Source organism: Hydra vulgaris, chromosome 01 (assembly GCF_038396675.1).
Source record: "Hydra vulgaris chromosome 01, alternate assembly HydraT2T_AEP".
Lineage (NCBI taxonomy): Eukaryota > Metazoa > Cnidaria > Hydrozoa > Anthoathecata > Hydridae > Hydra > Hydra vulgaris.
The window spans coordinates 37,031,984-37,059,442 of record NC_088920.1 but is presented as its reverse complement, the minus strand read 5'-3'; the positions used below and the strand labels follow the sequence as shown (position 1 = coordinate 37,059,442).

Sequence of the window (27,459 nt, the reverse complement as noted above, 5' to 3'; positions counted from 1 at the left end):
TTTAAATAATATTAACATTTATTTAAATAATATTAATATTAATAATACTAACATTAATTTAAATAATATTAATATTAATTTAAATAATATTAATATTAATTTAAATAATATTAATATTAATTTAAATAATATTAATATTAATTCAAATAATATTAATATTAATATTAAATATTATTAATATTAATAATATTAATATTAATATTATTAATATTAATTATAATTATATTAATATTAATTTAATATTAATATTAATATTAATATTAATATTATTAATATTAATTTAAATAATATTAATATTATTTCAAATAATATTAATATTAATAACATTAATAATATTAATATTAATTTAAATAATATTAATATTAATTTTAATAATATTAATATTAATAATATAATATTAATTTAAATAATATTAATATTAATTTAAATAATATTAACATTTATTTAAATAATATTAATATTAATAATACTAACATTAATTTAAATAATATTAATATTAATTTAAATAATATTAATATTAATTTAAATAATATTAATATTAATTTAAATAATATTAATATTAATTCAAATAATATTAATATTAATTCAAATAATATTAATATTAATAATATTAATATTAATTTAAATAATACTAATTTAAATAATATTAATATTAATTTAAATAATATTATTGTTAATACATTTATTTAAGATTATAAAAGTTTAAAAAAAAAAAAAAAAAAAAAAAAGAAGGGAAAACCATTCCAAAACCTAAAAACGATTCCCAAGTCATTTTTAGATTTTAAAAATATCAGTTATATATTGGAAAAAAAAAAGTTTATTACATTTAAAGGTTTTAAAAACTTTTTTATCTGTATAACTTTTTACTATAAACTTTTCTTTTTGTGTTTTAATGCTTAAACACTAAAAAAATAGTTTATGAAACTAAGCTTTTATTTCAACTGAATTATTTTGTTTTTAAATGTTATAATATTAGACTGGTGTAAAAAAATAAATTTATTTTTTTTTTCTTCAAAAGTTTTGATTTGATATAACAAAACTTTCATTATCAAAATAATTTTCTTGGTTATCTATGACCTTTTGCCATTTTATAGCCAACTGATGAACCTGATTTTTGAGTATCCATGACACACTGGCCTTAGAAACAAAGGAAACTTATATAAAAAAATTTATTTCCATTAATTTTAAAGTTTTAAAAATTTTTTTAAAAAAAAAAGTTAACTATCATGTTTTTAGATTTCTTAAGCAAAATTGTATAGGGGATTTAAAAATTAAAAATATTTTAGCTTTAAAAATTAAAACAGCACTTATACAACCTAAGTCACAAAATTTGCCTAATTTATTCAAGTATATTGACTTAAATTTATTAAAATTAAAATATTGACTTTTATTTATTATCACTTTTTGGAGTTTTTTATAATGAAAAAATAAAAGTTTCAGAAATACAAAATTCTTAAATAGAAAAAAGCTTAACTTACCTAAATCATTATTAAAATATATAATTTTTCATTATAAATAATATGTTGTATTTTTAGTTTTAAATAACATAAAACTCAACCAATACTGATACATAAGTGTCAAAAAATTTTAAAATGAAGAAAACTTATTAAGCTGATTTGCAAACCACTACATCTCTTGGGAATTACTTAGAAACACATTATTAAATTAACTCTCTTTTTGTAATAAATTAGTATTTTAAAGAACTCATCAAACCTTGAGAACAATCTGCAACAACATCACTCCAGTGTTTCTAAATGTAAAATAAATACTTTAAACTGTTTATATAAGATATCACTAAATATTAAATAGAATATTTCACCTTTTACAAAGTATATGGAACGATTGACATAAAATTTTACATTTGGCAGAGTGCAGGTATTTAGTTTTTAACTGAAGGTCTTCCTCTGCCTTGTTTTTTTTGGCTCTCATTTCAGGTATTTGAGGCAAATATTTTAACAAAATTTTTTATAAGTAATGTTTCAGAGAAAAAAAGAAAAAAAAAAAACACCACACACCAGTATGTTTAAGTTACTTTTCTTTGAAAATTATTAAACCTCTAGCTCATCAGATGTGAAATTGTTGAATTTAATTATAAAGTTCTTTTGATAGACATGTTGTGCAGACCATAACTTCAAATTGATGACACATATAAATGTTATAATGGTTTTTTTTTAAATCCATATTTATAGAACAGAAAATAGAAAAAAATTGCACAATGTTTTAAATTAAGCCTGAACTAAACACATAATTTTAATAGCTTTTCCTCCACATCCACCCTCATTCATTTACTTAACATGTACATTATCGCCTAGAACATTTTTATTTTTACAGTCATTTTTAGGAGTCCATAATTTCTTACTAAACTATAGTTTATTAGCAAGTTCTGAAATGTAGGAAGCCTATCATATAAAGAAACTTAAAAAATATGTGTTTTCACTTCTTAAATTGCGAATTTTATATATTGTGCAATCAAAAATCAACTTTTTATATTTGTAAACAATTTTTTAGGCTTTTTTAGGTCACCATTATGAATAAATGTGACATTAAAAAAAATTCAATGTCAATTTTTTAGTAAAATATGGCTACAGTTGTATATAATAAAAATAACTAGAAGGTTTTCTGAAAGTTCTTAGAATATAAAACTTCAAAGTATGAACAAAGCATGTTTTTGGTACTGAAGTTTTTTGTGTTGGAAAAATTAGAAATTTCAAATGACCATATCTCATGAAGTACAAAAGGTTTTATGCTGAAAGTTTTAGGAATTGCTTTTCTCATTGATATAAACTAACCCACCAAGTTTCATTAAAATCTGAGATGGCCCATATAGGACCTTGGTACACTTGGAATGGAATGAAAATTTAACTTACTTTTTAATTTAGAACGAAGTGTTATGTTATCCATTTAAATATTATTTGAATTCATAACAGATGAATTTTGAATTTAAGTTACAGACTTTAGCTGATTTATTTTGAGCATAATATGTTTTAAATAATTTTTGATATAGTATTGACCAATAATGGTTTCTGCTTTTAAACATATATCCCAAATACATGACACCTACTATTTTTAAGAAGACGTAGAACATGTTTTTCTATCATTTCTATATATAATTCATTATTATTTGTCAAAATATTGTTAGAATAATTTAAAACTACTAATTCAATTTCTATCAACTCACTTCCCTTTTTATAATCTATTCTTTTTTTGGTTTAACCTATCAACCCTGTCTAACAATAAAAAAATTCTGCATAAAAAGGATATGCTTCTAAATCAAAGTTCATATCAGATATGAATCTAAATGTAAAAAAGCAAGCTTGCATATTTGCTCGCACAAGAATGTCAAATTTCTTAATTATATAAAAATGAAAAGAAAACGCAGAAAATGCGCAGTGCAGTATTGAAGATAATCCACATGGACTTAAAGACATTTTTGAGAACTAAAAGACATTTTTGAGAACTAAAATGCGGTAGTAGTGTAGAGGTAGAGCGCTCGCTTCATAAACGAGAGGTTCCGAGTTTGATTGCCACCACATCCCTGGTAGTACTGCGCTTAACTTGTTTCTCCGCGCAGCGGCCTTGCTCATCAAGGTTCATGTTTCGGAGTTATAGAGTTGGCAGAGAGTTATAACCACAAGTAGCCTCCTCATCTGTAGTGGCCTTCTTGGCCTTGGGGAGGTGAATTACAAAAAAAAAGACATTTTTAAGAACTTTATGAATTTTATGGAAGTTGGTTCAGCAGATTCATAAAAACTTGAACAATCAAGATACATACAAATACATACAAGATTTAGCTAGTGCAATATATACAACCATTAGAATTGCAATAAAGACTAAATAATGCTGTCAGATTTCAGGATATTGCAAGAATTAACATCAACTTTAATCACAACTTGATCACAGTGGCCCATTTTCCTTAATTTATATTTAGATAGACAATCTTGTATTCTTTTTATTTCTTTTTATAGTTCATTTCATTCATAAAAAAATTGCTACAAAATATTGCCAGCAGCAACAAACTCATACATTTATATAATAAACCCAAACTATTTTCATTAACATAACATAATTATTTGGTAAAAATTAATTTACTTTAGAGAATAAATGACAAACTTTTACTTCAAAGCAAGGGTGTCTGACAATATTGGTTCTTCAATATTAATTTTTCTAAAAGTGGCATCTGGACTTAATGGAAGTTTAGACCATACATCATTTTAAAAAAATTAAAAGTGGCCTGTAATTTAGAGATTGACATTCTCCAGAAATTGTAGCTAAAGTTAATGTTTTTTTAATGCCATCTGAAAATTTTTGTTGAATTTTATCTGATCTGCTTACTGTGCTTTTTGAGATCCAAATTGTGACCTCATGCTTCAGCTATAACTAAAATGGTCCCAGATATTTCTCTGTCGGATAGATTCGACCTATCAACCATTAAAGAAACTTTAGGGTATTAATACCTTTTTTTTCTTCTTATATCTAGTAATATCAGTCTTGATTTATCTTTCTTTTTATCAGAAATTTTGTCTTCATCAACAAATACTGAAATTATATTTTCTTTTCTTAATTTCTCTTTTTAGAGAAATTAAGAAAAGAAAATATAATTTCAGTATTTGTTGATGAAGACAAAATTTCTGATAAAAAGAAAGATAAATCAAGACTGATATTACTAGATATAAGAAGAAAAAAAAGGTATTAATACCCTAAAGTTAGAAGCTATAGAAAAAGAGAAATTAAGAAAAGAAATTATATTTTCTTTTCTTAATTTCTCTTTTTCTATAGCTTTTTTTTTTGTTATTCTTTTTACTCCTTTCTTTTTACTTTCTTAACTATTTTACCTATTTTTACCTGACGGTAAGAAGAAATCCAAGTCTGACTATTGATATCACCTCATTGATGTAACCTTTTTGATGCCACCTCTTTGATGTCACCTCTTTGATGTCACTTCTTGAGACATCAATAGAGGTGACTTTTCTAATCAAATTTCTGCATTTGATGATATATATGATATATCAATATTAAACAGAGATAACAGTTGCCAAATAACATTTCTTTTTTAACACTTTTCAAGTTGTTTCTAAGATGTATAAGATGCAGTATGCAGTATCATTCTAACAGTATTTTTTTTGCTGATTTTGTTTGAATTCCTGCCACCTTTGCTACAAGAGTGGGTAAAAATTTTTCAACAATTTTATCAGATATCTCATCAGTTTCCTTTAATTTAATATTGCTCATTTCAGATAATTATTTTTTTATATATGCTACTATGCCTATAAATGTAAAAAATAACTACAATTATATAAATTATTTGAAAGAAAACAACTATATTCACAATAAAAATTTTTCTTATTTCAAACTTTGCAAATAATTTTTTTAACTTGATAATTTTTACTTTTTTATTTATATTTACTAATATTATTTAATACATAGTTCAGAACTATAATGGGATCAAAGTTAATATAAAGTTTGTATGTTTAACTGAAACATTCATATTTAGCCTATAATCAAAGAGGAAGTGAATCTGGGTTGCTAAAGGAGCAAAACTTTTGAAAAGGACGTGGGGGAGGGGAAGGGGTATGAAATTTTAAAATTTTTTAAAAACCTTTTTTTTTTGCTTTTAATGGAAAAATGACACATAAAAATAGCAAGCACTAGCCTGACATCAAGTTAGCATATTTTAAATCAACTATAAAAATGAACATAAGAAAATCACATAAAAAAAAGTTTTTAATGTGATTTTCAATGTTTTGGATTCAAAATAAGATTTAAATTTTTATTTAATATTAGTATTAGTACCAAAAGATTATAACATTCTAAACCTGGATTTTATTAAAAACTAAAATTTTATCTTGAATCATTTAAAAAAGTTTTTTATGGAATGCTGAAACAATTTTTAAATTTTAGCTAAAACATATTTTAAAAATTAATATAACAATATCTAATTATTTTTAGATTAAAATTTTATTTTTATCTTTTTAATTTGAGTTACTTGCATATTATAATTTCTTAATAATAGTAATCGACATAATTAAAAAATTGAAACAGCCAGCTTGAAATTGTTTTTAGCTATTTTCCAATGTTCTTGGAAATTCATGATCAAACAGGGTACATCTTTTGTACTTATATATAATATTGCAGTTTGATAAATATTTAAAATAACAAATATAAAATTTTACAAAGTAAAAATTATGTAAAATATCACATAGTTTTGAAAACAAACTGTTTATTTTAAAAGCTAATGATAAATGTATTAATAAAATAAAATTGAATCAGTTTGTATCACAAGAAGAAGTGGTTTTAATTAAAACAGCTGATATCAGATTAAAAATTGGTTTAAGAAGATAGAAACTGTAGAGAAGTGGTTGAAAGATTATCATAAGTCAAAGTAAACAATACAAAAAAGTAAGTTTTTAACACAACCTTTAAGCATTTTTATCATTATTATATTAACTTATTTGCATTTAAAGAAAAATACAAGAAGATGAAACAGGCAATATGGAAATTAACTTTATGTAACAGTAAGGTACACAAATTAATACAGTATACAGTATTTTTGAATGTTGTGCATTTTTAAATTCAATTTAAACACAAACAATGTAAATAAATAAACTACTTAAGTAAAAAATTTTTTTTTTTCTTTCAATAATTCACTTCCCCAAGGCCAAGAAGGCTACTACAGATGAGGAGGCTACTTGTGGTTATAACCCTCTCTTAACTCTATAACTCCGAAACACTAACCTTGACAAACAAGGCTACTGCGCAGTGAAACAAGTTAAGCGCGGTATTACCAGGGACGTGGTATTTCCATATTTAAATCATTCTTTTGCAAAAAATAAATCTCTGTTTACCACTGTTTGCTACAATAACTTGTGAGAATGTTGTCTTATTGAATAGTGAGTAGGAGCAAATACAAAAACTCTGAGAAAGTTAAGTTCACAAGGTTGTGTACAAGGTTACTTTGTAGATCAATGACCTCATAATGATTCATTCTTACATAAGTGTTTTCTAAAACTTTCTTCAATTCTCTCTAATTTATTCAATAAGTGCTGCTGAATCTTGTTTTCTTGCTTGCTGGAAAATGGCATCTGTGGTTTCAATTTTTAAAAACTCTGGAGAACATTCTGATTCCTCTAATTATAGACCAATCAGTCTTCTCTCTATTATATGCAAGATCTTTGAGTCTGTATAAATACTTGAAAATTGTTTAAATATTATAAAAATAATAACTTTAAAAATTTGTATGCTAAAATATTTTGAATTCTATAAATATGAATGTAATAAACAAGTTTGATTTTTAAATTAAGAAACTACTATAAATATTTTATGCAAGTGTTAGTATACAGAGATCAACATTTTTTTGTGATCTTTAAAGTAAAGTTGTTTATTTTTACTAATACTCTAAAATATGAATTTAAAAAAATTTTGTAACAAATGTAACAAATAACATCAAATCTATTGCATTATTAAGTTTATCAATATGCTTTGAAAGATGGTGAAATATTTGCAATCTCTTAACATTTTTTTAAATTTTTTAGTATTTTATAATTATTTATTACAAGTGTATAAAAACTTATAAAGATAATAACAGGCAGTTGATACAAAAAAAACCTAGATTATGTAGAGCAATTACATACAAGTTCTCAAAATAATAATGACTGACAATTTTCAATTGTTGTTAGAACCACCCAAACAAAAGCTTAAATCAAAAGTGAGTAATAATACTTCTCAATTGCCATTATGTGCACAGAAACAGAGGTATCTCAACCAACAAGGGAGCTAGGGTTATTTACTCACTCATTAAGTTATTTCGATGGAGATATTACTACTCCACACCAATCTTATATTTTTAAAGTTGGTAAAAGGTTGCAAGTCACAGCTCTGGTTGAGCTTCAGGCAGCTATGTCTACTTAACCATCCTTTAGCTTATATTTTGATACAAAAATGGTGTTAAGAAAGTGGAACATATGGTTATTATCCTTCAGAATTAGGGACCAATATTTTGGTACATCTAAAAATCAGCTATGATAAATGAAACATTGTTATTATATGGTTGAAATGGACATATTTAATTATATATGGTTCATTCCATCCCAAGTTGATTTGAGGTCCCTTATGGACACTCAATTTTGCTGAAACTTTTTTATTTTGTACATATATATAAGAAAAGCATGTTTTGAAAAATTCAGATAAATATTAAATATCCTTCTTGAAAAAGCACTATTTAAGTAATGGTCAATTTTGCCTAAAGCTTCACTTTTCAATCAAAATGGTTTTTTTTTTCATCATTTTTAACAGCATATGACTTTCGAGCAAATTAATTTTATACTTCAATTATTTTAAGTTAGCAAGAGTGTTTTGGATATTTTTAGAAAGACAACAAAATTAAATCTAGCATTTTCCATAATGGTGGTACTTTGTTTTAGAATTAAAACACTTTCAAACCTGATCAAGATATTTTTTTAAATTGATTCTCAATGCCATGCATCTGTTACCTAAGACAGCACCTTTTTTTTCTTAAAGATTTCTTATATGCATTAAACTAAGAGTGATTATTAATAAAAACCAAAAAAAAAATAATGGGTACTTATTTATAATCCCTATAGTCTCTAAAAGTCAGGTAAATTTCCATAAAAACGTTTTTTTTTTTTAAATTATTGTTTATTGAATTTTAAGATACTGATATATCAATCTAAAAAGCACTAATAAATTGTTATTGTTTTTAGAACTTATTAATGATGAGTAGTATATCTGAGCCCTCTCCTTGTAGTATTAATAAAGTATTTAATGAACAGTGATATCTAATCAATTTTAGCCTTAAAAAGTAAACTTTTAAAAGAACTGTCTAAAGCCAAGAGCTTCATTTTTTGAGATAAATGTCCTGGAAAAGAGACTTTGTATATTGGCAATTTTTTTGATGAAAATGAAAGTATAATTAATCTTTATCAATGGTAAAAATCAAATTTCCAATGTAACTTCACTTTTAGATGAATTTATTGAAATATTTTGTGTACAGTTAAACAATTTACATGAGCATCATTTTATATTAAAAAGTCAAACCAGCTACTTCCGACATTTAAAAACTAATTTAAAAAATAAGCTTTAGTTCTCCCTAACTTTAGATAAAACTATAGCTTTTTAATACAAGATGCAGTGCAAGATACTTTGCACCTTTTCTTGTTTATTTTTTAAAAGATGAAAAACTTGGTAGTTAAAGTTACTGTGCTATATCAGGCCATCTGAAACATGGAACAGATGTTGTTCATTACTTTATCAATAATGCTATTGATAAACTTAAACAATTACAAATATTTAAACATATTATTTATTTCAGTGATAGAGCTGCATTACAATAAAAAAATACATAAATGTTATCAATTTATGCTATCATAAACAAGATTTCAACATTTCTGCTAAGTGTCAATTTTTTGCAACATCACATGTTTCACATCTCAAATACTTTTAATTTTTTCACCAGACTTTTGAGACTATCTTTAGCAATTATAAATACATGCCCATTAATTTTTTTGGTTTTTCTTAACAAAAACTCTTTCATTAATGCGCATAAAAAATCTTAAGAAAAAATAAAGATGACATGCTGTATATAAATATTTTATATGTATATAACATATTTGCTATATATACAACTTTTTGTTTCTCGATTTAAAAAAAAGTGTGTTTAAAGAGGGGGTTATAAGCTTTTATCTGCCAGGTTAAAAGATTACAAATATTTCTGGATTATAAGGTTACAATCATTTCATCTTTCTCTCTGTTTTTAATTATCATTTTATAACAAATAACATTATTTAATTCATAAAGTTAAAAAAATAAATAGTTTGCTTGTTTTTAAAAAGACGAACAAATAATATATATATACATATACAATTTCAACGAACAAATAATATATATATATATATATATATATATATATATATATATATATATATATATATATATATATATATATATATATATTATTTGTTCGTTGAAATTGGCCCGGGAATTATACATTTGTCTGGCCCACATCAAAGAAAAAAAAAGTATAGAAATGAGTTAAAAATTTATAAAACCTGAGAAAATATTCGAATTCTAATCAGATAAATTTTGAGGAAAAAAATTTGACCGACCTAATTTTTGACTGACCTGATTTAGGCCAGCCCACCGGCCCAAATTTATACCGACCAACCAAGAATTCTCTCAGTGCTCCATGGGGCTAGTCCGCTAATGATAAATATACATATATAGTTCTATAGATTGTTGCATTCGGGAGTACCGAAAGAAAAAAATGAATTACTTTTGACTTTCGTCCAACATTTTCGTGTTGTCAGAAAGTTAAAACCATTAATTTATTTACAAATTAATCGTTTTTTAAAAAAACCGCAAAAACGCAAATTTAATTGACCAGAATGTTTTTAACACTCTTGCTGCCAAACCTGTTTTAGCAAAGCATTATTACACTGCCAAGCCGTAAATTATGTGATATTAAATTTCTGCCGAAGCTGTTTTGCGTGGTTTTAATCTCACTGCCAAGGCTAGATATCAACATTTCAATAAATAATACTTTTTCTATCAAACATAATTTAAAAGCATTTTTTATTCTGAATATAAAGGAGAAAAAAAAATCACTACAAGTATACTCGTACTATGGCAATGGAGAAGATTTTTCACTAGTGCCAAAGTACGAGTATACTCGTAAGCATTTTGTAACTGCAATAATTGCAGTGCAGAGCAATGCAACGTATTTGATGCATTTAGATTTATGTTTTGATTTTTCAATAATGTTGTAATGAAAGTAAAAATCTATTCGGGAGAGGCAACTCCCGATGAGCACTTGTTGGGTCAAACGGGAGCTATTGTTTTAGATTTAATGGAGAATTTTCTAGGAAAAGGATATCACTTGTATACTGACAACTTCTATAATTCCTTTGAATTATCGTAACATATGTTAACAGAAAAAAACATACATATGCGGTACATTAAGAGGTGATCGTAAATCAAATCCAAAAGATTGTACAAGTTAAAAAAGGAGACGTTATGAACAGAAGGAGAGGTGCAATTGTGGCTAAATGGAAACATAGAAGAGACGTTCTAATGATTAGCATCATGCATTCATTAGAGATGGTTGAAGTGACGAACAGAAGAGATGTAAAGAAACTTAAACCCAATATAATTCGAGATTATAATAAAGGCATGTCAGGAGTTGATCGAGCTGATCAAATGGTATCTTATTATGACTGTCTGAAAAAAACCACTAGATGGTATAAAAAAGTAGCTATACATATTTTCGATATATTTGTATTATATATTTTTTTCGATATATTTGTATATTTTCGATATATTTGTATTTAATGCTTACTGTCTTAACTGCAAGTATGAAACAGATAAAGCAATCTCCTTGCTTAAATTTCGGGAAATAATTGTTACCAATTTATTGGTTGAGCACTTAAACAAAGAAACATTGATTCCTCGAGTCAACAACAACAAACTTCATTATTTGGCTGCTATACCACCAAATGAAGTGAAGAAATTGCCCACAAAACCTTGTTGTGTTTGTTCTAAAATGAAACATAAGGAAACATGCTATCAATGCGTTGTATGTGAAAAAAAGCCTCCGTTATGTGTTGGCGAATGTTTTAAAATATACCATGTAAAATAAAAGGTTTTTAAAATAATTTTCAAGAAAAAAAACCTTAATACTTAACATATAATACTTTTATATATTTTAAGTTTGTTATATATATTTATCCCTATTTATATAAAACACGGTTTTATATAAATCGGTTTTATAAATAAAAAAGGAGGGTTTACAAAGTACAAGTCTATAACTTAGTTATTTCTAAAATCTATTTTAAAGTTAAAAAAAAAAGATATTATATGAATTGACATAGCTAAACACTGTTAAGATTAAATTTTTATTATGTTAGTGGAATCTCAAGTATACTCGTAGTTAGCCAATTTTTTATGCACGCATTCTACGAGTATACTCGTTGTTGGCCAAAAAAAAGCATTTTTTTACTACGAGTATACTCGTAGTTGGCCAAAAAATAGCATTTTTTTAGTACGAATATACTCGTAGTTGGCAGTGAACGTGTTAAAAATATTCTGAATGCTTTTATAATATAAACAATGTTTTTATTTTTATTTTTTTTTAATAAAATGTTTTTATTTTTTTTTTTTTTTAATAAAATGTTTTTCTTTTTATTTATTTTAACTGTAAATCATGCACAGAGTGTTGCTACATCGACTATCTAATAGCCTGACTCGCAACGGAGTGCTGCTACATCGACTGATAAATAGCCTGACGTGCAACAGAGTGCTGCTACATCGACTGACAAATAGCCTGACTTGCAACAGATTGCTGCTACATCGACTGTCTTATAGCCTGACTCGCAAGGGAGTGCTGCTACATCGACTGAGGGTTTGGTTATATATATATATATATATATATATATATATATATATATATATATATATATATATATATATATATATATACATATATAAATATACAAGTATATATATATATATATATATATATATATATATATATATATATATATATATACAATTATATATATATATAAAATTATATATATACATATACATGTATATAAAATAATTAGTAAAGCGGAAGAAAATGTATTTCATTAAAAAAGCATTAATTTTTTTTTACTTTAAAATTACACATTTCAAAATTAAAAATTGCAATTTCAAAACTTAAAATCTACAAAACTTTTAAAAACCTTTATTTTACCTGGAGATTTTTTTAATAAAAAATTAGTACATATAAAATACAAAGCATACTAGTTGTTCATGTGCAGCAGCTCTGTTTTGATAAAATGTAGAAATATCAATTAAATTATCTTCAGGACAATGTTTCAGCGCTTTTGTATAGCATTCTATTGCTTGTTCATAACGACCAGCTTTAAAGTATTTGTTTCCTTTAGATTTTTCTGATGCTGCAATTTCAGTAGAAGACTGAAATATATAGTGTTAAAGAGCTACTTTTTAAATAAAAAACAATAAACAAAACAAAAAAAATTCTTTTTTTACCATTTTGATTTATATAAGTAATATATAGATAGTATATTTGTAATTTAACATATTTTTATTTTTAACATACTTCATTTTCATTAGGAACAAGAATATATTCAGATGCATTTTGATTATCAGGAAACTGTTCTAACTTTACTGATTTTTTTGTATAATAATAATATATCCCACCAGCAATACACAAAGAGGCAACAGGAATTCCAACATACAAAGCAATTTCTTTTGATGTCAAAGACTTTTCTTGTGTAATATTAGAAGCCATATTTTATATAGTAAAATATAGTCTAAAAAAACAATTATATAAACATCCATAGTTAGCATAATTAAAATCAAGAATTGAGAAATTAACTAAGTAAGTAATAAGGCAATAAATATCAAAAATGATCAAAAAAAGAAGATATCCATTTTAAGACGCTTTGATATATATTCTATATGTGTATCAAAGTGCCTGTGCCTTTGATACATATCCTATATGTATAGCAAAGTGTGTATCATATCCTGTATATGTATCAAAGTGCCTAAAAATGAATTTGAGGATAACCATTTTATAAATAAATACCTTCTACTATATTTATCTTTTATTACTTACCAATTTAAATACATATATTTATATATATGATATATAGATATATGATATATATATGATATATATATATATATATATATATATATATATATATATATATATATATTATATATATATATATATATTATATATATATATACATATATTATATATATATATATATATATATATATATATATATATATATATATTATATATATATATATATATATATATATATATATATATATATATATATATATATATATATATATATATATATATATATATATATATATATACATGTATACATATAATCATTAACTTGAAATGTCTTAGGGCCCCTATAAACTTTTGTACAACATAACAGCTGATACTGAACAACAAAACCCAAGTGTGAACGATCTTAGTTTTTCTTATAAATTAAAGCACATCTTCTACTGTTTTGTTTTGTAAGAAAAAAAAGAAGCAATTTAATAAAAGGAACAAGAAAAAATATTGAAAACAAAAGTATGGATTGTTTTTTTAATGATTGGAAAATATACAAATATTAAATGCATAAATCATTGCAAAGTTGTACGGTACTGTTATGGATAACAACTTAAGTATTTAGTATTGTTAACATTAAGTTAATTTAAGTGCGATCGATGCTAACTGAAGACTATAGTAAAGCTTTTTTTGTTGCAAGTTGCAAAGCATAAAACTTAAACAACGAAGCCTAAAATTTAAAGATTAGAAATTTTTAGATTTAGATTAAAGTTTTTTAACAAAACGAAGATTATAATTTTTTAACAAAAATTTTTCTAACAAAAACTTGAAACAAAAATTATGAATTCATTACAAATTATTTCATTTCCTAAGATATCCTTAGCATTTAATAATTGCAAATTTAGCTCACGTTTAACTTAGTCACGTTTTGGGCAATTCCTTTACTATGACGCTGTAATTTAGTTTAGAATACCATATAGAAGACTTGCGTCATTTGTGCGATAGTTAAATTTTTTTAAAAAGAACAACAGTAACAACAAAATTCAATTATACAAATTAGAACAACATTTTATGGCAGTGCATTTTAGAGACACGATATACTTTTTTTTTTTCAACCGATCAAAAATATAGTAGGTTCAGTTATAGCCTATAACTCATGGGCAGTCAATATTTATCGACCGGAAATTGTCAATACTTTATTCTGAACTCATGGGACCCATAGTCTGTACATAGTTGTTCCCTTTAGTATGGGCACAACAATGCCAGGAGTCGCTAAAAGAGAAAAGAAAGAAAATGAAAAGAAGTTAAAAAAAAAGAGAGAGAAAGAAACAAAAGAAGAAACGAAGAAGAAAGAAAAAATTAAAATCATCTGAAGTTTTGCTTTTCTATAACTTTATTAATTATTTAATGGGGTTTAACCATTTAATATATATATAATATATATTTAAAACTCCAAATCGGGTTTAACACTCGAATCGACAACACATCGATAATTCTAGGAGACGTTGCCTACTTAAAGTAGTAAATTTTTAATTAAAAATCAATACTATAGTAGGTGACTATGGCATTTATTTTTAACTAAAAATTTACAATGTGATTAAAAATTTACAGCTAGTGATACGTTTAACATAAAAGTGGTAATGTTTATACGATTATATTAATTTATTGAAACTTTATAGAATAATATTTTTAAGTTCCTTCAAAACAATTTACAAACAATTATTTAAAATGCTAATTTAAGACAAACGAATAATATATATATATATATATATATATATATATATATATATATATATATATATATATATATATATATATATATATATATATATATATATATATATATATATATATATATATATACCATATAGGACTATATTCAACAAATATCTAGAAACATACTTGAAATAGATAGTATTATGCCACTTAATAAACAAAAAGACGAAGTTCATGATATTGATTGTTATCGAAGTATTACTATAGTATCTCCACTTACAAAGGTGTTTGAACGAATAATTGCTAAAAGGATTACCGTATACTTTGAACAAAATGATTTATTCAATGATGATCAACACGGTTTCATCTCTAAAGTAAAGCTAAGCAACTCTAAAAAACTCTTTACATAATTAATATTTATCAATTTCAGAGAAGCTTTTGACTTAGATTTCAAATTACTGATTTTGAAGCTAAAATATTATGGTTTTTCAACTGATACTTTGAACTTAAAAAGCAATTATTTTCATAATAAAAAAATATTTACGAAAGTTAAAGATGCTTTATTTTAACGAATAACAAATTAATATCGGTATACCGTAGGGTTCCATTTTGGCACCTCTTTTTTTTTGATTTTCATCAATGATCTATATGAATATTTGACATTATTTGAGTCAACATTATTTGCAGATGACAACACAACTTATGACAAAAGATACCAATATAAACCATGTAATAATAAAGACTCAGTCAGCTTTACTAACTTTATTGAGTGGTGCTATGCTAATAAACTCAACATCAACTGGGATAAAACTAAAGCAATGATTTTAACAAATAAGAATACATCTAAAATAATATTACCAACATCAGCCATATTAAATAATATGTTCAAAATTGACATATTTAATAAATTTTCTTTGATTGGTGTCATTATAAACATCAAATTACATTTTATCGAACACATAAAAGAGATAAAAGTAAAAGCATACAAAAAATTGTTCTCAATATCTAATTTATTTGGTCCAACCTTCAAAGTTTGTTTACAATTCTTTAAAACATTCATCCTACCTAACTTTGATTACTGATCAAGTCTTAATTTACTACACGAAAAAAAAAAAAATACAACGCCTTAACAATGCATAATATATGATTTTATATTTACTAATCAAAATTAATATTCAAAACAAAGATATATTTCAAATCAATCAACAACTTAGAGCATACAACCTACAAAGTTTTCATCGTCGATTTTTATGCAGAGTACTAAAACTATGCAATAAAATAGTTTATCACAAAAAACCGATGAACTTATTCAAACAATTTAATTTTATAGAATACAAAATTGTGGGTAATTGTTGATGCCATATAAGACAATAATGACACGTAAACAATTTTTGTATAAAAGGACCATTAACTGGCATGTCCAAAGGTTTTAGTGTCGATGAAAATGTTAAAGCTACTGTTCTATTTTTTAAACTATAATTGGTGGCATCTAATTTACAATGGCTTTCATGATTGCCCATTAAGAGTAAAACTGGATCATTTTTTAAATATTTGGCTAGTTTTTTTTACATGTTCTAGCTTCTTTTAAAAAATTGACCCTCTTATTCAGTCACTTGTAGGACTGTTTGCATATTTCCCATACTCTGGGAAATATAAAGTCAGAGGGAATGAATTTTTTTACGGCATTTTATTTTACCACGCATAGTAATTAGCTGCCCGCGTTCAGCAGACATATACTGTCTGTCTTGTTTTTATTTTCACCTGGGTGATTTCAGTATTGTCATCATGCTGGTTTCATCATTGTCATTGTGTTGGTTTCATCATTATTATAAATTTTTTTAGGAGTGAAACTATATATTTCTTTTAATCTTTTTATAATTGTTAAAAAAAGTGATTTACTTTGTGATATTCAAAACTTGTTTAGCAGAATCAATATTTTAACTCTTTGTACAAAATAAGCTTTTGATTTTCAGCTAAGTATTTTTAGGCTTTTTATGTGAAAATTCTCTGTGATGTTTTATGAAACCCTTTAACTACTCTAGAACTGCCTGTTCATTTTTTATCCACTTAACTAAACATTTGTTAATATTGCCTCCTCATCTTTATTAAATACTTGTGAAAGAGTTGTGAACCCTAGCTTGATCTTATATCTGTTACCACTTAACCTTTAATAACTCTTCGTCGTGAACCCTAGCTTGATCTTAGATTTGTTTCTTTCTTCCTTTTTTTTCTTATATTCTTATTTTCTTTTATTCTTTTGATTCTCATGATATTTTTCAAATATATAACTTTTATATTTATTTTTCGCCTTCAAGAAAAAAAAGAAAAACCTGCTTGTATTTCTAAGTAAGTAATAGTATAGTACTATAGTATAAATATTGCAAACTAAAATTGTCATAGGTCTATTACCGGTTTATAACTAGGTCTATAACTGTCATAGTCTGACATGACACAGACTTTATGTTGATTAAGTTTTTGAAACAAAAATTGTCTTTTTAGAGTTAATGAGGTTTGTTAAAAAACTTTAAAACCCCAAAGAAAAAATGTTAAAAACATAGACTTGTAGGTTAAAATAAAAATGATTTTTGTGCTAATAACATGTGAATTTTTTAATTTTTTCAATTTTTTTATCATCGACATGCCGATTATAAAATTGAAGAGAAATAAATTCTGATTGATTTTTGACAAAGCATGATGATTTGAGATAAAAAAAACAAATAAAAAACAATTCTCATCCAGTCAAAAATCTTGTATTTGTAGAAACACATTTTCTAAACCGTAAAGGTTGACGAAAAACTCACTGAGATAAAGGATAAAACGCAACAAAACTAACAAAGTTCATTTGGAAAAGAGAAGATAGAATTTCGAGTCAAAGTGAGTTTTGATTTTGTAGTGTGTGAAAATAAAAGCAATTAAAAAAGAACAGACACCTATAAAAGATAAACCGACTGGCAAAGAAAGTAAAAAATAAACAACTCTTTTTGATTGCTTTGATATAATTAAATTTAATATTTTGCGCAATATATTTTATTTTTTAAAACTATAAAAAATAATTTCCAAAAAAAGTATATATGCACTTATAACTTTGCAAACATGCACTTATAACTTTGCAAAACCCTGTAATTTTTTTCTACTTTTTGTGACAACATTTTGGATATTCTATATTGTTAATTTTTAGGGATATGAGCCTTCAGGTTGTAAGAGTTTTAAAATTTGATAGTAATAAAAAAACCAAAATGGTCTTTACTAATTTATCGAGTTCTGTTAAAGTTTTATTTATGTTAAAGTTTTGACCTGATCTAGGACAGTTGTCACATATTAAAGAAGAAAAAAAATATCTTCAATAATGGAGCCTTTAAAAATACAGTTTGAATGTAATTTAATAATGGAAATAAACAAAAAACAATTGTCTATTACTTTGAAAATTAACAACACGATTTTTTTTGTCATTCAGGAAACGCGTTTTAATACTGTTAGAAAACGAATGAGATGAAGATATTTTCTTTTCACTGGGTGTAAATTATACACGAATAACGGCAATTTTACGCATAAAATGTTCAGAATAGGCTATTTTTCCGGTAATGATGTAAAAGGAAACTCCAACTATATAGCTTTAAAAGTTGATGGCACAGCATATCTGACAATTGCATTTAAGCACTTTATGAAAGCGGAAATATGAAAAACTTATTTATTGAACCGGTAATTAAACTTTGTAACAAAGTTTTAATGATTGTCAAATTATAATGAAGGATAATTAAAAAAAAAAAAAACATATTAAGAAAAAGCAATAGCTATCAATGTTCAGAAGAGAATGTACCTGTAATAAAACCTTATTAAACTTTCTCAAAAAAAAAAATTCAATTCAAGTTCCAAATGAGGATACGGAGTAACTAGCATGACTTGGCGAGAGTAATTTTGCTGTGGCGATTTGTTCAAAAATGTGTATGATGTAGACGGAGACGTGAATGCTTTCCGTCCAGGTGATAAGTTCAATAGTTTCTGAACTCCTATTCTCTGCTCGGTGTTGCAAAATGTCTTGTCGATAGCATTTTCGATACCAAGTATTAAATACGCGCAACATTTTTTTTCCCTCAATACCTAGGCTTTTTAACAATATACTGCAATCTCTGGAACGGTCTGATATCCAAAATTTTACAGCACTTTTCACTTCACCCGCAGTAGAGTCCTCCAACACCGTAAAACAATTCAGCTTGAATTCGTAGGCTACCGCACCATCAGATCCTGAATGAGAAATATTCTCAATATATTTCGTTGTCAATGTTCTCCGCTCTCAGTCTGGACAACTGATTATAATAAGGCCCGCCTTGATATCGTGCAACTTTTGGCCAGCAGCTTTGGTTGTATTGTCTAAGCCAAAGGTGATAACATTGTTAGCGTCTTTATTGAGAAGATAATTTACCACCATCTGGAGGTTGAGGTAAGATGCGTCTTTCAAATACCTATCTATAATTCTCGCAGAAGGAAAAAAGTAGGTGAGATCTGACTGAATTAGAACCACTTAATTCTTTATCTTGCCAATTTAGATTGATTATTCATTTCAGACCAAAGATGATGTAAGCAGTTTTTACGATGTTACTAATTATGTCACCGCGACTAATATTGTCGTTGCATAAGCATTGGATTGTACATCTTATTATTCGTTCGTCCAAACATTAACGACTAGTTCTTACAGGAATCTTTGGGTATATGTCTCCTGGACTAGTAGGGTTGTTTCTCAAACTTGAAGACAGTGTTTATGGCATGATTGGAACCGAGGCAACGAAGTCTTGATCTTGGTCTTCCGAGTTGGCTCCTTAAACATTACTCATGTTTAGGACATCCATATACTGCAGGCTTCTGCTTGTTTTTTCCTGCTTACTGATTTCTTCCATAGACTTTTGGTTTTTCTCATTTGACGATGAACAACTTTCAGATTTCCCACACCGTAATAATAATAATTATAAGAATAATAATAATAACAATGATAATAATAATAACAATAATAACAATAATAATAATAATAATAATAATAATATATATATATATATATATATATATATATATATATATATATATATATATATATATATATATATATATATATATATATATATATATATATATATATATATATATATATATAAGAATGTCTTTCCTTATTTCTCTTCACCTTTTTTTTCAATTTACGTGAAACTGTATATGTAAAAATTGCCAAGTAAGACCCGCAGCAATTATCATAATGGAATTCCTCGTTTCCATCTGTCACTTTAACGCCGAATGACTCTTCCAATTTCCGTTGGTATGTCACACCATTTGTTCTGATGTTGTAGACTCTGTTTGACTTTGTTCTTGTAGACTCATACGCTGACAAACAGAGTCTACGACATCAGAACAATACTCTGTTTAAATAAAGAAAGCTCAGGGTTTCAACATATAACATAGGTTAGAATCTTGAGCTTTCTATATCCAATGACTCGTTTTCTTGTAACTTGAATTTTTTTGTTGTTCAACCAAAACCATGAAAGTTTGAAATGTTGTTTAACCAAAGTCATGAAATAGTTGCGAAGGTAGACGTGCACACAAAGGTGCACGTTTACCTTCGCAACTATTTACAAAGTTTTCGACATTTCCCATTTTTTCAGAAATACTTTTGGGCAGGAAACACATGTTCCTGACTTAAAACGTTATTTAACGTATAAATTTCTGTAATATTTGAATCCAGCAGCAAAGAAAACATATAGAATGACGTATTACAAGCATATATTTGCGGAAAAATGCTTTTCACCAATTTTTGGAAGCCATTTTGAAATAAAAGCAAATTTCTAACCAAAATCGCTGTCGTAAGCCAAAAAATTTTCTAGATTTGAATTCAGCGTCACATTTTGCCTTAGTTGCAGCTCGTTATAGAACAACTTTCAGATTTCCCACACCGTAATAATAATAATAATAATAATAATAATAATAATAATAATAATATAGATATATATATATATATATATATATATATATATATATATATATATATATATATATATATATATATATATATTTGTGTATATATATATGTGTGTAAATATATATATATATATATATATATATATATATATATATATATATATATATATATATATATATATATATATATATATATATATATATATATATATATATATATATATATATATATATATATATATATATATATGTATATATATATATATACACACATATATATATATATATATATATGTGTGTGTATATATCTATATATATATATATATATATATATATATATATATATATATATATATATATATATATATACATACATAGGGCTGGCTGGTGTAGGTGCCAAGTGTGTGTGTAGTGGTTGTGTTGGGGGGCGTTGCCTTACAGATTTTTGACTTAATATAAAAAAAATCTGTTATTCCCCCAATTTGCCCCGAAAGCCCTTTTTCGCGCCGGCAAAGAAAAAGTTTTCATAAAATAGAGGATTTACATAAACAGACAGGGGCTCAAAGAATATACGGATGACTATAGTCACCACAATCTTTTTATAGACCCCTTATATATGCTTCGACTCATATATATGCTTTAACAAGTGTAAAGTAAGTTAAAATTACTATAAAAACCATATGAAACACCATAAAAATATGAAGAAATTAAATTCTCATTGAACATATATATTAAACTGCGAAAATTAAAATCGATATAAAATAATTTTTTAAAATCATTAAATCTCCGTTAGATATAATAAATAAAAGTAATAAATGGAAATTACATTAAATATTTAAAAAATTAATTATAATAATCACAGAGTAGGCGAGAAGGAGGCACATTTAGGACGCTTTTTGGAAAAGATACCATAACTTTTGTACTGTTTGACAAAAAGTTGAAATTTTTGCTGAAAAAGATAATTTTGTTATTCGTTCTTTAAACGAACTAATTTTGAATGAAATTAAAAATAAATGTGGAAATAAATTACTTGTGGAAAAAATTTTTTTTTTTAATTTGTTGTTATTTCTTAGTGTTTTTATTCTGTAAACCAATGTACTTTTAAAGAACGTAAATACCTTTTTTTATATATTTTTTTTTATTTTTATTATTTCAGTTTACAAAGTCGGTCGCTATACAATAAAATAAACTATTAAAATACTTTTACAAATATATAAATAAAGCAGACTAACAATATAAACTAGGTTTCCGAAAGAAGATCACAAGGATCTTGTCATCAAGACCTTATAAAATATAATAAAATATATAGTTTTTTACATCTTTTTTAATATTTTTTTATTTACAATAATTGTGAAGTGCAAGGTATTATGAAGAATACATATATATTAATCTTTTACACGAGTTAAACTGTAAATAATATTAACTAGCAAAATATTGTAAACAATATAAAATACAAAACGTGAGAAAAAAAAAAAAAAAAAGTTCACAAGTTAAGTTAAAATAAAAAGAAATTAAATTTTTTCAAGTGATTAGTAATATTGTAAAATGTTGTCTTGAGAAAGAATAAAATTTTTTGCTTTGTTTTTAAAAAGATGAAGAGAATTAGTTAGATCAAAATCAAAATTTGGCAAAACAAGTTTATTCCATAAGAGTGGCGCACGATAGGCATGACAGAATTGATTAAAATTTGAGTGACAAAAACGTTTTTCTAAAAAATTTATATTTCAAAGTTCGTATTTGTTGGTTGGTTTTAAATTAAAAAGATCTTTAAAGACTGGAGGAGATAGATTGTTTTTCCACATATAAACAAAACATAAAATTTTCAAGACATTGAGTTCATATATATTTAAAATTCTCATTTCAATAAAGTAAGGTTTACAATAAGAAAAACGATCAGCAAAGTTAATTATGCGATTTGCCCGTTTCTGACATCAATAAAGACGTTGTAGTTTACTTTTTTCAGTACTTCCCCATGCAACATTTGCATAGTTTAAGTAACAATGAATAAATGAGAAATAGAGTTGTCTTAAATTTATCTTATTGAGATATTTTTGGGCTTTGTATAAAACTCCAATGTTTTTAGAGACTTTAGAGCATATATAATTAATGTGTTGATTCCAAGTAATGTTCTCATCGAGATAAACACCTAGAAATTTGGTGACGGGATCTCTTTTAATTTCAATATTGTCAATAAAGATTTGAGGCAAGTTTGACGGTAAGGAACTTTTTTTCTTAAGCGAATGAAAAAGTGTCCATTTAGTTTTTTCGGTGTTTAGTGTTAGTTTATTAGATTTGAACCAGTGGGATAAATGTTCAAGTTCTTTATTTGCTGTAGCAAAAAGTTCGTTAATATCACTCTTAGAGACAAATAAATTAGTATCATCTGCGAACATGATGCTTATCAGATTAGTTGCTTTATTTAGATCGTTTATATAGATTAAAAAAAGGAGTGGTCCAAGGATTGAACCTTGTGGAATCCCGCATGTTATATTTAGACAATTGTTTTGATAGCTGTCATTACCAATAACAAATTGTTTTCTATTCGTAATTTTCGAACCACCTTAACACTTGTTTATTTATTCCATAGTATTTCAGCTTTTCAAGCAAAATGCGATGGTTGACTGCATCGAAGGCTTTCAATAGATCAATAAAAATACCTAAAGTATATTTTGATTGTTCAAAAGATTTTGAGATTTCATTTACAAATTGGATGATGACATGCTCCGTTGAGTTATCCTTTTTAAAACCAAACTGATAAGCGTATAGTAAGTATAGTATTAGTATAGTATTTTTGTCAAGATGTTTGTATACTCTGTTACACATAATTCTTTCTAAAACATTCAAAAGTATAGAAAGCACAGAAATGAGGCGATAGTTAGTTATTTTAGATTGATCGCCCTCTTTATAAATAGGAGTCACTTTAGCAATTTTTAATTGCTCTGGAAAAATTCCTTGTTTAATTGATGCGCTAAAAACTTTAAAGAGAACATCTTTTAATTGGTCGAAACAATCTATAATCACGTTTCCGTTTATTTCATCTGATCCACACGATTTATTCTTTTTAATAGATTTGAATGCCCTTTCAAGTTCTTCAGTTGATAAATCAGAGGACAACTCATCAGAGCATACGCACTTATCCAATGGTAATAAGAAGTCACTAAATAAGGCTTTGGTATTAGGGATCTTAATTGATAGTTTAGGACCTATTTCAGTAAAAAATTTATTAAATTCATGTGATATTGCGTTTGGTTCAAATATAACAGTGTTATCAATTTTAATCATTTGTGGTAGAAAACCTAAGCATGATTTTTTTTTTCCAGTTATTTCCTTCATTATTTCCCAAATGCGGTTTGTGTTATTTTTAAATTTGTTAATTAATTCTGAATAATAATTTTGTTTTAAGTTTTTACGAATTTTCTCAAATAAATATTTATAAATTTTGTAAATTTTTTCGTTTGCAGTTGTTTTTTTTTTAAGAAAAGTTATATACAACTTTTGTTTGATATTCGATAATTTTTTTTGCAGCCTTTGCAGCTTCTCTACCTGTAAAGAAATTTCTTAATTCAAAATTAAACAAACAAATTTGCATAGAAGAATTAATAAAACCACCGGGATTTATCCGACTATCAATCGACTATCAATATAATATTTTAAGTAATTTTTCAAAATAAAAAAAAAGAATTAACTGAAACTTTAAACAATCAATTGTTGCCAAAGAGATAACAACGTCTCAAAGAAGATTTATAACATTAGTTTTTGAAAAATGAAAGCAAAAACAAAATAAGCAATTAGAGGCCAATATTCCTTACAACCGTAGGATATAAAATCTTAACACTTTATTTAGCTGATTGATTCAAAAATATCCTATCAAACAAAACAAATAGCAGTTTATTTATATTAAAATCAAAACTATAAATTATAATCTTGATTTTAATTTATAGTTTTGTTTTTAATATAAATAAACTGCTATTTGTAAAAATATAAACAAAACTATAAATTATATCTCTATAATCTTAAAGATATGAATTAGGGTAACTTATAAAATTTGCATTTACTTACAAAAAAAAATTCTTGGGGCCTTTCCGGGCCCTCAAAAAAAAAAAAAACTTGCGCCATCTTACCCTACCACCAGGGGTAAGTTAGCGCAAACTATAAAAATGATTATTAATGCGCTATTAAGTGCAAAATTGATAGAAATTTTACCATTAATTTTTGCAACAATTTTATCCCAAAATTGAATATTACTTTTAGCTGGTACCAAATATTAGTCCGTATAAAAGCCAAAACAATAGCCATTTTTATCTGTGAAAAAAAAAACTAAAAAAAATTTTTGTTCAATTCTTTTGTAAGAATAAATTTTTTTAATATGGTTAAAAATTAAAAAAAATAATAATAATAATTTTATAAAAATATTTATTTTTTTCCATAGTAAATGCTATGAGCCAACTTACCCCGTGAAAATTTTGCCAACTTACCCCGAAAGCTTTTTTTTCAATAAACAGTCTATAGATCCTGAAAAACGGCAAGCTTGAAAAAAAAGTCCGACTGGATATAGTAAACAAATTGTGACTGGAACTTTTACAATAATTTTTTTTTTCATTCGACTAACTAATTTCTTTGTAAACGAAAAAGGAAGCGATGTTCTAAAAAGTACATTTCTGTCCAAAAAACGCATAATTCTCAATATCTCCCATGCGCATGCGCGAATCCTGACAAATTTACAGTGACTGATGAAATGGTCAATAAGAAAGTTTCTGTGTAATTTTTGTGATTCTCTGATTAAAGGCTCTGAAGATAAACGCAGTTCGTCAACTTACCCCTGCGGCCAACTAGCCCCGGTCTCCTTTACCTTTTCTGTATTAAGTTATTAAAATCCTTTTCTACAAGTAATTTTCGTTTAGATATTAGTAGTATTGTAGTTTGAAATATTATATTCAACTCTAGTCTTAAAAATGGTTAGTGCACTTTTTAGTTTTTCAAGACAGTACTTGTTTATAAAAGAAAAATTAAAGATGTAAAAAACAAAATGTTTTAATGTTATTAATTAATTTCAATTAAGTGAAATTGACTTGGAGAAAAATTCTATAGTTTGGGGGAACATTGATAAGTACATTATTTGGGTGAACATTGATAAGGACATTGCTTAGTTTTTTTGCAATAATTATTATGTAATGAGATTTGTTTTTGCCGAAAATAATCTTTTTTGGCAGCGTTTTCCTTTTACAAATATTTCATTTCATCACATTCCAAGTTTTTTTAGCGTTTCCGTTTTTTCTGTTAATTTAGTGTATTAAAAATGTTATTAAAATTAGTATTATTTTTTTGAATACATTGTTATAACTTGCAAAGAAAGTTATAACAATGTATTCAAAGGGGGAGAAAATTCAGTCACAAAATTTCCCTCAATTTTTCTTATATGATGAAATAATTTTTTCATTCAAAAATTTCTTCGTATTTCAGAGCAGAAAATATGTTTCTAAAAAGATGGCTACAGAACCAAAACATATGATTTGTTTACTATTGAATACGCAAGCTATTTGAAGAAATTTTGAAAAAATTTATGCATTAGCCATATGTCTTTTCCAGGTTGTAGAAAATTTTCATCAATTGATATCTATAAGAAAATTGTTTTTTTCAAGTTTTCATGGCCCCTTAGTTAAACAAAGTGTAAATTGTTAGGTTTATACAACATTTGTGAACTCTTAATGTTATAAATACAATAATAAAAATAAGCTCAAATATATTTCTTGTAACATATAATTTAAATAACTTCAAACTATATTTATGTTTTTTGGTAAAGTTTTTATATTAATTTTTTTTAAAAAAAAGCTTATTACATATATATATATATATATATATGTATATATATATATATATATATATATATATATATATATATATATATATATATATATATATATATATATATATATATATATATATATATATATATATATATATATATATATGATTACAAAATGGTAGTTGTATTTCTATTTTGTTATTATTATTATATTTATTATTGTAATATTTAATTTTGATAAAAAGTTTATTTATTTTAAATAAGAAAAATAAAAGAAATGGTTTTTTCAATAACACTGTTACAAAAACACAAAAATAACACTGTTACAAAAACACAAAAATGATATCAAAAAATATTTTTTTTTGCGCAGTTTTCTCATATGACTTTG

General features: G+C 25.3%; 1 protein-coding gene across 1 annotated transcript in view; it reads right to left on the bottom strand.

The window, feature by feature from the left end:
• LOC100204386 (mitochondrial import receptor subunit TOM70) overlaps positions 1-13,334 on the bottom strand; it is a 32,256-nt gene extending 18,922 nt beyond the window's left edge. The window contains exons 1-3 of the mRNA XM_065788066.1: positions 13,115-13,334; positions 12,796-12,969; positions 1,714-1,750 (exon numbers count right to left, since the gene is read on the bottom strand). Of these exons, the coding sequence (XP_065644138.1) occupies positions 1,714-1,750; positions 12,796-12,969; positions 13,115-13,306 (403 nt within the window). The 5' untranslated portion in view covers positions 13,307-13,334. The remainder of the gene's footprint in view (positions 1-1,713; positions 1,751-12,795; positions 12,970-13,114) is intronic.
• Between the last annotated feature and the right edge of the window lie 14,125 nt (positions 13,335-27,459).